Genomic DNA, 14428 nt, shown 5'->3' with positions numbered 1-14428 from the left:
ATTCCGTTCCGAAAGCGGGAAAGGTTAAAAGTTTCGCAGAAATACGCGGCGCGAGCTTGTCGCGGAAATTCGCTTCGGTGCTCGGAGTCGAACGCTTCTGCCACGTTCAACGTGTACCCTTAAACGTAGCCGTTTGCTCCTAAACGCGGATCCATTATGCCGTCTTAGAAATACATCGAAGCGCACCTGCGCTCTACACGAACACGATATCAAACTCGTTTCAAAGCGCGAGACCTTCGTGTACCAGATCTGGGCATTCCATTTATTCAGCGAACCCGAACCTTGTACAGCCTTATTACGTTCTCGCCGATCTCTCTTAACGTCTTATTTCCTGGGAAACTTGCTAATTTTTCTGCGACTGCGCGTCTCTCCGTTTCTTTCTTCCACCATTATTATATCGCAGTTACGAGAATCGTTGCATCTCGCAAAGTGATTTCTCATCGAGAAACTTTACCCCGCCGCCTCTTTTGCGCTAGTTTGTCGTCGATACGTGCGGTTTCTCGGTCCAAGTTTATGTACAGAGATTTATCTCAAACGTCACAAGTCCTTTTGCGTCAAGGCAGACAAATTCGTCACTGCCGTTCTGTTACAAAGCGGTAATTCATACAGATCGTTACGTTTGTAGGTACATAAAAGGTACATAAATTACGAAAACTGTTTTAACCGATTTACGATTTTCCAATTAATCGTCGGATTTACTTTGCTTCTCTGCAAGCGTCCTGATACGTACGAAGCTGAAAATACGCAACGAACGCGCTAATCGGGCCGAGAGAGCGTTCCTTTTGCCTTCCAAGCAGCGGAAAATAAGGAAGTCGCAAGGAATTCCGTTTCCCCGCAGCGACCCGATGCAAACTCGAACGAAAAGCAAAAGTAACGGTAGTTGGTTAGTCGTAAAAGCCACCAGCAGAGCTAATAGACCTATCCCGACCACGAAACGAGAAGACAGAGACGCGGTGGCAAGAAACGAAAGAAAGGAACGCTTTATCTTGGAAAAGGGAAAATTTAGGGCCCTTCCTTTTACCACTTTTCCATCCCTCTCTTCGTCCGTATCTCTCTCCCCGACCCTTTCCCTCTCGCTACCTCCTTTGCCCATATTCCTTCGCTACAGCGGTCTGCCATATTATCACTAGCCTCCAACTACCTGTATTATTAATGGTGGTCTTCGGGTACAATGGGACGAAAAACAGCCTTGGGTTATCTTGCCTCGTAAAATTCTATTGGTTCTGACGTATACCGGGAAACGCGGTGTCTGCTCTCCACCAGTATTTTCTTATCTGCTTGCCTCTTCCTTTTCGCCAGCACCTGTGTGTCCTTCGACTTTTCGCGGCCTTTGACCCTACACGATAAAGATACAAGGTATTTCCGTTCTTATTCAAAAACACGTGTCGACCGTCTAGGATCCGCGAGTACTTTGTCACGCTTCGACTGCACGACCGTCCCCGAATCCAAACACGATTAGAACGTATTTCCTTTTAAGAGAAACCACCACGAGTTCGAGAGCTTTTCGCACGGGCAAAGCCGACCTCTTCGATTCGTCGGAACTGTCCATTCGTTGCAACGATAATCCAAACGTTAGACCCGAAGAAGCGAGACGTCGTCGAGGAAAGCATCGAGAAAGGATAATTCTGCGAACGGAGGGCAGAATCGATAGGATCTAGGCAGACGAGCGGTATCGGGATTCGGTGGAGCGAAGTAGGCGCGGCGTGAGCGAAACCTCGCCGCCGTCTGGTTGAAATTTATTTTGGAATACGCGTGCACGCGAGACGACCAGACGACCACGGGCACGGTGTGTTCGTTTATTGCGAACGCAAGAGTCGTGGGAGAAGGAGAGAACAGGATAGGCGCAGTCTGGTACACAGGTAGAGAAAGAAGTCCGCTCCCCCCCCCCCTTCCTCCGCCTTCTTTTCGCGGATGCGGCTGTTGGATGACGGAGGGAAGTCACAAATTTTTTCATTAATATGCAGCGAGACACCCTCCTAACTCTCTGCACGGGAAAAGGTAATGTAGTAGCAGGGGTAAAAAGGGAGAAAATGCGATGTACCTGTGTGCGTGTCTCTACGGTGGATTCTCGCGCGAGTATGTGTCCGTGAGGCAGGGCACGGCGTGGGTGTAGGAGAGAAATAATGGTCTGCTAGGAAATGTAACCAGCCGACGCTCACGCCCTCGTCGCGACGCCTCGAGAGACTTTACGGGGGAGAGAAATCGAAGAAAAGCGGCCGAGAGACAAAACTGGATAAAGGGGAGCAACGGAGACGGAAAACGGGGTGCGAACCAACGAAGAATACGTATAAAATGTTGCACCGATATCTACTCGGATATACGCTGCATTCGGGGGACCATTTCTCTCCGTTTTTCCGTATTATTTCTCACCGAATCGAGGTGTCCGTCTGCTGAAATATTCTCCTTCTCGGGTTTACGTACACGTACACCTACTTGTACACACATCTATTCGATTCTACGCGAATTTCTCCTACCCAAAGTGGAAACTATCCAGGCGAATAATATCTAAATACACGGCGTTGCCTCTCCTTTCTTTCCGCAGAGAAACCAACTTGACGCAAACGTACGTACGTACGTACGTGCGTGCCAGTTAAGGGAACGTCGATTTTTCGTAAAAAGAGACCGCGGTCGCGTTTGATCCGTGGACGGAAGAAAGTTCACGACCAAGATCGTGCAAATCCCGGCTGTTGGCAGCGCTCGAAAGCGAGAAACACGTAATACGGGCTCCTCGATGCACGTCGTTGTCGTACTTGGAGCCCCGCTATTCCAGGCGTTTTACTCGCCGGCATACCTAACCTCTCTATATATCTCTATACCCGTCTCCGCCTTTCCTTATTCAACCTTGTTCTTTCTTCGTTCCTCCTTGCTCGAGATTTTTCTTGGCGATTAAAATTTATGCTCACTCGTGTTCCCGGTGCGTGCATATCGCGTTTCGTCTCGCGCGATGCTCGTTTTGCGCCGGGTTACGCACACGCCCAGCATCGCGCGTCTTTTTCGCCGCGTTACAGACCCGCCTAACAGTCTCTCGCGATCTGCCTTCCTACGAGTACCTGAAATCGCCGCAACCACACCACGCATCCTCCACGCGGCAGACCAGGTCGTCGTTCAACGAACGACGTTTCACGGAAATTTTTCCATCGTTAACCGATCAACGTCGTCCGAAAAAAGAGTCGCGAAGAAAGAATGGAACGTACGATGCTGCGTTGCTCTTCTTCGTCAAAGATATTCTACCTAGCGTTTCGAAGCTGAAGGAAATTAATATAACGTTACCTGGAAGGTCAGAAACGAGAGAAATACAAACGTTTCAGCGTATCTCGAAACGCAAGGAAACGCTAGATGAACGCTAGACGAAACAAGAAGAGTAGTATAAATTCGATTAGAAACATTATTTCTATGCTATTGCAAAGGCGTAAGAAATCTCGACGATAAACGGCTCGTTATTTTCCACTTCGTTACGCGCGTTCGTCAAAGCGTCGAGCCTCGGCTCGAACTACGATGAACCAAAATCGAATGTGACGCGGATGTAGGAAAAGTAAGAAACTGGCCGAAGGAGCGGCACTTTCACCGGATCTCTATACCGAGCACAACGGAGAGATAGTCTGACGCGTGATCGATCCAACGATAAAGAGTTAAACCGCGCTGAGCAATACATGGAAATATTGGGATTTCGAATTCGTTTGGGGTTCGTTGAACGATGTTTGTTCGAACGTCTAGCTGGGCTTTTTTTTCCGGACGTTTTCCGCGGCTGAAGAACCCATTTGTCCCCGTGGATCGAGTTGTCGCGGAAAGAGGATCAGCAGAGCTCGCAAAGGGACCACCGATGATGACTCGCTTTTATCGGCGGAGCGATTGCGGCAGCTGCGGCGAAAACTGATCGCTATTGCTGCCCCGAAACCGAATAAGATTGGCATTAAAAGCAAAGGACGCGGTGGTTATGTCCGAGCGGCGCGGACCCGAGCGAAGCGTTTCCAGCGGGAAATATTGATTTTTAATCTGGTCCGTTATACCGCACCTTTGTGACCCGGTGGCGATGCGACGATGAATATTGCGCTGCCACGGAGATAGATATCGAAAATTTAAATCGAGTCCGTGGATCACAGCGAGTGTGTGTGTGCGTGTGTGTGTGTGTGTGTCAGGCGGAAGAGAGAGATATCGCGGAAGGAAGTACGAAACGCGGGACGCGTGGAAAAAGCAAGCGAGTCTGTCTGCAAAACGTTTCGATTCCCTCTGGATTAACGTAACTGTACAAGATTGCGGTACTATCGCTTCGAAAATTCCAGCGGACTCGATGGAGAATCGGCGTAAACCGAAGGCGCCGGTTTTCTCGCCAACGATCGTTTCGATCGTCCAACACGGATCGCACGACTCCTTGTCGTCTCCTTCTTCCTTTTGTCTCGGCTTCCATCTCGGTCCTCGGCAGCGATACTTCTCTCAGAGGCTCGGTCAATGAGAGTAGCCTACATTCGTCCGTGTGATCGTTGCCTCGCGCGCGCACGCACGCACACACCCGGCGAAACCGTAAGTCCTCCTCGTCGCTCCTGTTGCCGGATCCGCGGGTATGGACGCGCGCGGCAACGCGCTCACCATAGGCGCGTACAAAAGGACACGAAGCCAGCAACGGGCACACGTAGCTACGTACGGCGCGGCGTTCTCCCGTGAGAAGAGACACACGGAGGAAGACGGAGCACACGCAAACTCCGCTCCAATGCGAAAGGAAGATGGAGAGAAGGAGAGAAACGGTGCGCCAGCACACGCATCGGAGAGCCAGCGTGCTCTCCTCCGTCTTGCTTTCTCTTTGCGGCGTTCCTGCTGGCTGGCTCTTCGTCGGTCGACCGGCAGGGGGCAAGTTTCAGTCCGTCCTTGTCAGCTCGATAGGATGCTGCCACGGGCTTCGTACACGGCTGGAACCTGGACCGGAGTAGTAGGCTGTACAGGTATGCACGCGGTGGGCTGGTCGGGCATTCCTGCGGCGTTGCCGCGTCTCTTACTCACCGTAAGGCCCCGATGAAGTAAGAATAAGAGAGAAACGAGGATATAGCCGGCAGGGACGAAGCAGGAGAAGAGGAGGCCGACCGACCGGGCCGGGGGGAATCGAGAGAAAGAGGGATCCGAAAGAGGAAGGAGCAGCGGAGAGGCTCGGCGCAGCTCGAACGAGTCTTTCTGCCTTTTCGTGGAGGCAATCGGGTTTGTTCGAGAGAGGACTGCCTCCTTGTGGCTCGACCTGCTCCCGAGACTTCTCCTGCCGTTGCTCCTGCTTCTGCTCCAGCTCCAGCTCCAGCTCCAGCCTCGGCTTCGGCTTCGGCACCAGCTCCCGCTCGCGCCGTCACCGTGCCCGCCATCCACCGTCTTCTGCGTCCGTTGGACCCCTGACCGCGACACGTCGCGACTCTTGCCACATTCGACCAATTTTTTCCCAAACTATCACGCTTCTTCTTCTTCTTCTTCTTCTTCTTCTTCTTTTTCTTCTTCCACTTCTGCTTCTTCCTAGTGGCGGCACGTGCGAGGAAACTCTACTGGAGCTTCCGACCACTTGCGATTCAACGTGTCGAGGGAAACGTCGAGTGTCGGCTACGAGTCTCGTGCTTTGAAAACGATAACACAGGTACATGCTATACGCGGGCAAATTTGCGGACGATACGTTGCACTTTCGTCTTTATTTGACCGTCGAATAACCAGAGTATACGAACGGAACGAGTAGGACGGAATCGTATTAGACGATCCGATCTGTCAGTTTCGTGGAGCGCCGTTACGGTCCACCGTTAAAGGGAAATCGAAAGGACAGATTCGAGGGTGGAAGGACAAAGTAATAGAGCTCTAAGCGTGTCCACGTAGCGAACGAACCGTGGAACACCGAGTGGCTTGCTCGTCGTTCCAGAAAGTAATCGAATTTCAGCCACCGTGTTATACCGTTCGAACCCTCCGAGGGTTCGCCCGATTTCATAGAAGGAACCAAAGACTCCGACTTTGCGTCCAGATCTCGCGCACCGAAACTAATTTCGCGTTTCCATCGGATTCCTCTCGAAAATCGGCTCCGTGTCTGGCGGAGAGTGTCTGCGGTGAGATCGGTTAGAAGGCTGCTGGCTCGACAAATTCGCTTAGCCGCAAAGTTTATCGTCGAAGAGATTCGGTGTTTACGAGTCCACCAGCGGATACTGTAATACGAGTAGTCGACCTTTCAGGGATCCGGTCGAAGAATGAAATTCAGAGATATAACGGGAGAAGCCGGAGAGCAAGGCACGAAGTCGAGATATCCAATAGGCAAGGGTAACAAGGAGCTCGGATTTCGCGCAGGTCGAAGGAAACCAAGTTAGCCGTCTCCATCGCGCGGACACGGTCCACCGGGGATGCGTATTCTTGACAAGTTCCATTAAACGCCCAAAGTTCTCATCGCAGCGAGGAAACTCCCGGGCGATCGCGGTATCAAAACTTGCCGCAGAAGTACTCAGCCACGAAATCCACCGCAGGCGTTCCGCAAAAATCGTACAACGATACACGTCCAAGACGGAAATTTTTATTAATCCATGGAGATTTCGTTCCAGGTCCACGAGGGGATAACTTGGCATTGTCCACTTTTTATAACACAGTAGATTCAGGTTTTGTTCGCTTGTTACGATATTAAAGTAACGAAGGTGGTTGGAATATCAAAGATATCGTTCGTTTTAACGTTTGCCAGCTTTGACTAGACTCTCGACAGGTTCTTCCCGTCTCTTACCGCTTTATATCGAAATACTGCTTTGTAGTCGTAAAGTGGCGAAACCGATATGGATTTTCAACGCGGATAAAGGTTAAAAAATTCGACGATATCGGTTGCCCGGGTTTTTCAAAACAGTAACGGACGTTCGTGACGTGAATCTATCGGTGGGAAGAGAGACGCGGTCTTCTTAGCGGTCGGTGTCGAGAAGAAACGCAGCGCGCATCGAAAAAGCCACCAAGACCCTTCATCTAGAAATCGGCTCACGTAGAGTAAACAGGCCCTGCTGAGTTTGCCGGCCAATTTCGAAGAGGAGTCTATATATGCCCACCGTTTGCCTCCTTCCTTCCTGTCTAGAGAGCGCGTCGAAATGATCCCCTTTTAATGCCGCAGCACTAACTACCGGCACCTCGAACGATCCCGCAATTCGGAAGATTGGCCCACATTACGAAATTATCGTTATTCCCGACGAAAGAGGGATGAAGGGATGCAGAAACGGACCCATCGAAAACCCTGCGGCGCCAGCTTCTTTCCGCATAAATATGGAAAACGTTCCGGATAGCTCACCACGGCCATCTCCGAGAAACCTTCCTAAAAAGCCCTCGTTCCTATCGCTCGAATAAATTTCTGCCGCGGTTATAGATCACGATACGTCCATACTTGGCATACTCGAATCGTTTAAAAGCGATCCCAAGGGTCTTCGTGGTTTGAATCGTCAATCGTAAAGGATTAAAACAGGAACGCGCTGTTATCGTTATAAAATATCGTTACCGTCGCATATTTTTCCCGTTTGGTCGATCGAGCGGAAAATTTGGGGCACAGTCTTCGAGTTCGAGCTTCGCCGAGTTGAGTCGAACGAATATCCGACAGGATATAGATCGATCGAGTTCTCGGTAAATATCGCTGCGCCAGGCCACCTACGAGAATACCGATCAAGTCGCGTACGTTCGAGGGTTCTACGTAGTCTTGGCTAACATGGGGCAAGTTCTCTCGCAGCAGCTCGATTCCCTGCGTCTTCGATAGAACCGAACGTGCATATCGGTGCATATCGATTTGCGCGAATCGCTAAACCCACGGAAAGGCTAGACCAATCTGCACGATGCGTAGTAAAGCGTCGATTCTCGTATCGTCCACACGGTAAAATCTCATACCGTCGTTACGAAAGGGTAATCGCGTTTCTAAAATTTCTTTCCGATGATTCGAACAGATTCCGATCGACGAACAGTCGCTGAAGTAACACCGTTTAGGCGCGTCGAAGCAACGACGAGAAATAGTGTTCCTGGATAAACGACATTCCATTAGTTGCCGTCGCTTCAACGTTAATTAACTTATTTACAAGCAAACGATCGACGGTGGTCGTATCGAGGAATCTATCGGTCGACCACTAGTCGCCGTTTCGAAAAGAAGAAAAAAAATAGACAACGTATCTCGGAGTTCTCCGAGGAAGCTAGTAATTATGTCGTCCATAAAACGATTTCAAACACCAGTGCGTTGTATCGTCAGAGACTTTCTATCGCAATCATTCCCGATAGAGAGAGGGGTAGGTCCGACGGCAGACGTACAACTTAATCGATGCATCTAGCTAAGTATACAGAAGGAAGTAGCAATCGCATTCGCGTATCGTGTCCCGAGGTGTCGTCCTAGACTATCATCTCGCTTTATGATCCTTAGATAGAGCAAAGTACAGTTTGTACAGGGTGATTCAACCGACGTATCGAAAAATATCGAACAACAAAATGGCTATTAATCGTTTTTAAATCTCTGTTTTTAGCAATTTACCTCTACTACGATAATTTCGGTCGTTCGATAAGTTCGTGCCGTTGATTTTCTCGTCGTTTAAACCACCCGTCAATTTTGCCAAAGAAAGCGAGAAACAACAAAAGTTTCGAGCCACCCTAGTTCTGGTACAAGAAGATAATGCAAAATTCTACCGATCGCAAAAATAAATCGGAACTCGGAACTTTTCGCACGCGTTACCGACTTTTCTCGAGTGTACTCTGCGATGATACGTCTTTGGATCAACCTGTATAGAAAGGAAGAGAAAAGAAGAGAAGAGAAGAGAAGAGAGAGAAGAGAAGAGAAGAGAAGAGAAGGGAAGAACAGAGGGTTACCTTGTTCCGCGTGGGTCCCTCGCGGGCAGATCAGCAACAGCAGCAACGGCAGAAGGTGGGCAGCGGAAGCAGCAGCGGCGGCGCAGGTGGCTAGAAGGCCTGCTACGCCCGCCATATTGAAGGGGGCCATTCTTATCGTAGCCCCACCGTGGGGCCGCCGGTCCTCTCACGATCTGTGCGAGGCTGCAGCACCGGCAGCGTCGTCACTCTCTCCTCCTCATGCCTCCTCCACGCTTCGTCTGCTCTTTCCGCACGTCACGCGACGACGACGTGCAACCACCCTCGTAGCCTCCCGACTCCTCCAGCTTCGACGCTACAACCACCTCCTTCTTCTCCTCCTCCACCTCCTCCTCCTCCTGCCTCCTCTTCCTCTTGCTCCTGCTCCAGGTCGTGCAACCCTTCCAGATGTGCCGTGCAGCCCACCGGCGTTTCTTACCCTTCCGAAAAGTAGCTTCGCTTCTCGAATAAAGCGCGCACCACCCCTTCTTCCTCTTCACCCTCCTCTTCGTTATTGTCCGTCCACGAGTTACTGTCGCTCGCTGTACTCGCTGTACTCGGTCGACTTTCTTCCTCCTTCTCTCTTGAAAAAAGAAACGATCGCCACCCAATACCTTCTATGCCATTAACAGCGATTAGGCCGCTCGTTGAAAGCTCGTTGTAGATCTGGGGTTTTTCGCGATTAGTAGGCTCTCGGTTGCACGAAACACACGACGGACGTGGACTTGGCCGCATTTACCGCTCGCGATCGTACCGCAAGTAGTCAGGTGCCGTTCTTGCACGACTGCCGCGAATATCCCGTTCGATTTCCCCCCCGCCCCCCTTTCCTCTCACTTATAAAAGGCAGCTTCCCTTAACGACCAGCCGAGATTCGTCGCATTTCCTCTTTCCTCTGCTTCTCTGTCTTTTCTTCTTTTTTTTTTTTTTGTATTTTTCTCCTCCTCCTGGTTTTCGTCTCTTCTTCCCGTCAACGCCTGAATTTTCTCATAGACGCGCGCTCCACGCTCCACGGGCTGGCTCGTCTGAAAGAAACAAAGATGAACCGCATTAATTAAAATCCGCGAAATATCCTTCCCCATTCGGTCGTTTCTACCCTTCTACCATCTTCTTTCTGATATCTCCACCGACCGAACACGGACCGCTGACTCTATTTCCATCTCCTTTCGTCGAGATACGAAGCGCGCGACTCTAATGACATCCCTAAATGGAAACAACGGCACGGTCGTTTTTTGGCTGTGCTCCGCGGTCGCGACGATCGAGTCCGTCTAACTAGTGGGATACCGTTTTATACGCTTTCCATCCCTCGTATCTGACTCTTTTTGTCTCTTTGTTTCTTACTTCGGTGGTTTTAAATGGCGCACTGGTTCGCTAAAAGTTTACAAATTTATGGAACCTGCTTTCGAACGGACGTTGCGCTTTTACGCCATCTTTTACTTAGACGCTAGAGAAGAGCGCAAAGCTGCGAGTAGCGTTTGACAATACTACAACGCGCAAGAACGTTCTGCGCCAAAACACGTAAAAGCCAGGCGTTCGAAAGCCAGCGATTTGTTTATCGCGCGTCCAACATCAAATAAAAAGAGAATTTCGGTAACGCGGCACTTTGGAAATTTCTTCCGCGTAAGATATGGAAAATGTGACTTGGTGCTAACACCACGAAACAGGATTTCGTTTATACGAAACATAAAAGGAGGCGGACCGACGATAAATTTCTTTGGTGGCGAACGATCGTCGTGGAAAATGTCGAAAACCGATCGCTGTAGGAAAGTTTCGTTTCGAAGGTTAGAAACGACAGGCGGCTACGATCGAGTTAAACCTCGAGCCAAACGGGAAACTTTGGAGACGCTCTTGCGCGGCTTTACCGAGTGGTTTACTTTCATCCGGCTGCTGCAAGTAGAGTAGTCTTCCACCCTCGCTCGACACCGAATAAAGTCGAATAAACTCGTACCCCCTCGTATACACAGATTCATCGAGTGGAAACGAGCTTCTTTTGTGGCAAACGTGACCGATCGTTCGTCCCTCGTCCTACCGTACGATCGAACGTTTTCGACGACTCGTGAAAATCGACTACCGAATATTGGCCCGAGGCCCCGATTCGTCCGTTAACGACCACGATCGACGGCCGTTTGGCACCTGTACCGTTAAGTCCGATGACTCTGCAGGGATCATTGTTTCTCCGATATTTCTCGGAGCGTGCCAAATGACGCGATACGCGGCATATGGACGACCGCGTGTTCCAAGTTCGCCAAGCTTTGGCCAAGACCTCTATCTTCTAGCATCGCCGACTATTATTTCGTTTCTTCGTAACGATCTCTTACTACGCTCGAGCGTGTCGATCGTTCTTCGAATCGAATAACTACCGGAATAAAAGCTGTTTCGTACGAGCAGCAAATTTTGCTGAAGAAAGAAAGCGGGAAAAGTCCCGAGTGGCCGAACACTGTGAAAATTTGTCCAACACCTCCGTCTATCGTCGGTAGTACTTTTCTTTCCTCGTGACGATCTCGTCCGCGCGATAATAACGCGTATCCATCGTTATCGAAGCGGGACGACTACCGGCATAAAAGCTGGTTCACGCGAGATCGAAATGCGCGTAGCAGAGGAAAAATGCGCGTGGAAAAAGGGGCAAGTGGGAAAGGAGAAACGTCCGCGCGACAAAAGCGCGGTGCATACATGGTTGGAGAGTAACTTCAAGTTCAAGGTCAACCTTGAACACGCATCCAAGCTCGGTGAAATTCGCGTAACTCGTTGCACCCGTCATCTAGCCGAGTCTAAAGGGAGGAAATGCCGAAAGCAGGAAGAAAAGGGTAGGAAGAGTGGCGAGCGAGTGAGTGAGTAATAGCGCGCGCGCGCGTGTGTGTGTGTGTGTGTGTGTGTGAACGCAACTTTGGGGTTCGTCGATGTAGCGGAAGGGGTGCTAGCTAGGATGGGACGAGGAGCAAGGGGTTTCAGGATCAATACCATGCGTTTATCCGTCTCTCTCGCCTCTCTCGGGCACACGTAGAACCGCGAGACAGAACGCGCGACCGAGAGAGATCGAGCGTCTTCGTTCGACCAAGGTTTCGCTCCCAGTTGATCTCGTTCGCTCTGGTAGGCCGCAAGGTCTGGCCGGCACGGCGTCTCGCTGCTATTCTTCGACGGAAAGAGACGAACAAGGGAAAAGAGAGGAGGAAAGAGAAGCGAATAGAAGGGATGCAAAAGACGGGAGGAAAGAAGAATAAAGAAGAGCAAAGAAGAGAAGGGAATGGAGGAAAGAGGAGATAGAGAGGTTCGTATAGAAGAGTCGGGGGTTCGAAAACGAAGAGGTGGCGAGGGTTGGGCAGAGGACTGGAGGAAGCACGAAATTCTAGAGTACTAAAATATAGTAGAGAGTGGGAAGGTGGGCCGAGGGAGAAGGGGAGGTAGAAGGCGCGCTTTAGGAGTTCTTCTAAAGCGGGCAAAGACCTTCTCCTCCTTCCCTCGCGTTCTCTTGCTCTAGCCAGACCAGCCAAGATGCATCCGCGAAATTGCAGACTTCGGTGAAACGCTGCTGGTAGCTGTGCACAGCGCCTCCTAGGTCTACGCGGTGGTGCTTGCCGCCTTCTTCCGTTGCCATTGCTCACGAGTGGCCTCGTAAAAAATTTAAGATGTCCTCCTCCTCCTCCTCCTCCACCACCTCTCGTTCTCGTTCGCTCTCTCTTCTCTCGCCCTCTATACTCTCTTCTCGTCGTCCTTGCCAGCCACGGCCGGGCTAGAAACCCGTAGTGCCTCTTTTCAACAGCCTCTCTCTTTCAACTTTTTGACAAGACCCAGTAGCAATTGCCGAAAACAGCTCAGCGTCTCGAGAGAGACGAGGAGAAGACCGCGCTCGAGAAGGAGCGCGAAGCCTGCGAGGAGCGCGGCAGTTTTCACGGGGAGTGGTGAGTATCTAGCCTTCCTTTGATAAGCCACGATTTTCCATTTTTCCCCTGTTTTCTTTTTTCTCTCCGTTACTTTTCCTTCCTTCGGAGCAGATGTAAACGCGACGAGGAGGATCTCGTCTGCGGAGCGGGGTCTCGCCTACTCCGGAGGTGGTTGGCCACCTTCTTCAGCGTGCAAAGGCCTCGTTCTTTTTCTATTCTCTTGCAACGTACACTTTCTTTCCAAGTACCTGCTTACGATGGATCCCGCCAAATTGCAGATTTCGGCAGCCGAGAGAAGCCTGCCGCTCGAGAGGTTCGTGAAAATTTTAAGCCGTCTCTAATAGTACTCGAACAGGTGCAACCGTAGGCTACACGACGTTCGCCGCTGCTTCTAACGAGCACTTCTTCTCGACGTTCTCGCCGAGAGTATTATAAAACGTCCTTTGAACTTTTACCAGGGTGAAACGGACGAACGAGAGACGTAACCATCGATATTTGAAACTTTCGTCCTGAAATCTTGACTCTTTCGTATCCTCTATGGCGCTTCATCGCTACGCGAGGTCATCTCGTTTAGCCGTTTACGCTTCCTCGTAAAATACAACGGATTCGACCCCCGATCGTGAATCCTGCCAGACTCGTTTCAGCCCCCTGGTATTTCTTTCTCTCAGCGATGACGTTCCGGAAAGAAAGACAACGCGTGCAACCTTCCTATTTCTCCTATTTCTCCTATTTCTCCTACTCTTTCCTCCTTGGACACGGTTCGCGCGACCTTACGGGTTCCCCGGATGGGCTCTGCTTTTTCTCTGCCTCTCGATTTCTTCGAGTTTCCTCGAGTTTCTTTGCGGGCCTCTCCTCGCGCCATTGGCTTCCGCGACCGCCTCGGGACAAATTCTATTTCCGGTTGAATTTAAGACCCTCCGGAATATACGGATTTATTTCACGGCTGCACTGTGTAGAGACGAACGGTAAGCAAGGAAGGGGCGGGGGAAAGAGGTGGAGCGAAGAACAGGGGAGGATGGAAGCGTGGCACAGGGTGGAGATTTTACTTCGGATCCGAGGAGACTCGTAAACGTAACAAAGGAAAGACGTATAGTTCGGGGACGAGCGGGAAGAAAAATATATAGAGCGAAAGATGAGGGAGGAGAGAAAGTTCTGCGAAATTATTATACCTTGGGCGATCGCCACTCTGGACGACGCTTACTTTTATTTTTCCGAAACTCTGCGGGCGCCACGTCGCTGCCAACCCAACCCGGTATTTTTCTGCCCTAACTTTTTCTTTCGTCGCTGTTCGATGTCGCGAATGGCAAACCGCAAAACACGTTTGCGAGACAAATTCTATTTCCGATGAATTTAAGAAGATCTCGGTCAAATACGAGAAACAGGGCAGAAGAAAAAAAGAACAGAATAAGAAGGTCGTTTGGATAAGGAGAAGCAGAAAGAGAACGCGGTGGTTAGATTTATTTTCCAAGGATTTCGTCGAGACCTTGTTCTCGGGTTTTGCCGCGGTTGGTCGACGGTGGCACGAATTTGAAAAAACAACCCTTTGAATATAGAACGTTGCCCGTTCTTCGTATTTCTCTTATTTCTTCCAAGTTCGCCTCGTTTCCTAAGAAGGAACGAGTAGGACGGCAAATCGAGAATAATAGAATTTTTTTGACGTCTCGGCGCTAGCTGTAATTCGTGCCGCTCCTCGGGGCTTCCCTTTTTCCCAGTGGTGGCCGTAATTAAAAACGATAATGTCGACGGTGGCTGTG

The 14428-nt window shown here is 50.4% G+C and overlaps 1 protein-coding gene across 17 annotated transcripts in view; it reads right to left on the bottom strand.

Moving 5' to 3' along the window:
- The window catches only part of LOC100645846 (ephrin type-B receptor 1-B), a 93375-nt gene that overhangs the window by 53152 nt on the left and 25795 nt on the right, over nucleotides 1-14428 (bottom strand). For all 17 annotated transcript variants that reach the window (XM_048411734.1, XM_048411731.1, XM_048411732.1 and 14 more), the window contains exon 2: nucleotides 8803-9821. In XM_048411734.1, coding sequence (XP_048267691.1) covers nucleotides 8803-8932 — 130 coding nt within the window. In that variant the 5' untranslated portion in view covers nucleotides 8933-9821. The remainder of the gene's footprint in view (nucleotides 1-8802; nucleotides 9822-14428) is intronic.

This window comes from Bombus terrestris, chromosome 14 (assembly GCF_910591885.1).
Source record: "Bombus terrestris chromosome 14, iyBomTerr1.2, whole genome shotgun sequence".
Classification (NCBI taxonomy): Eukaryota; Metazoa; Arthropoda; class Insecta; order Hymenoptera; family Apidae; genus Bombus; species Bombus terrestris.
Note: the sequence above shows the minus strand (reverse complement) of the source record. Positions and strands in the feature narration are given on the sequence as shown.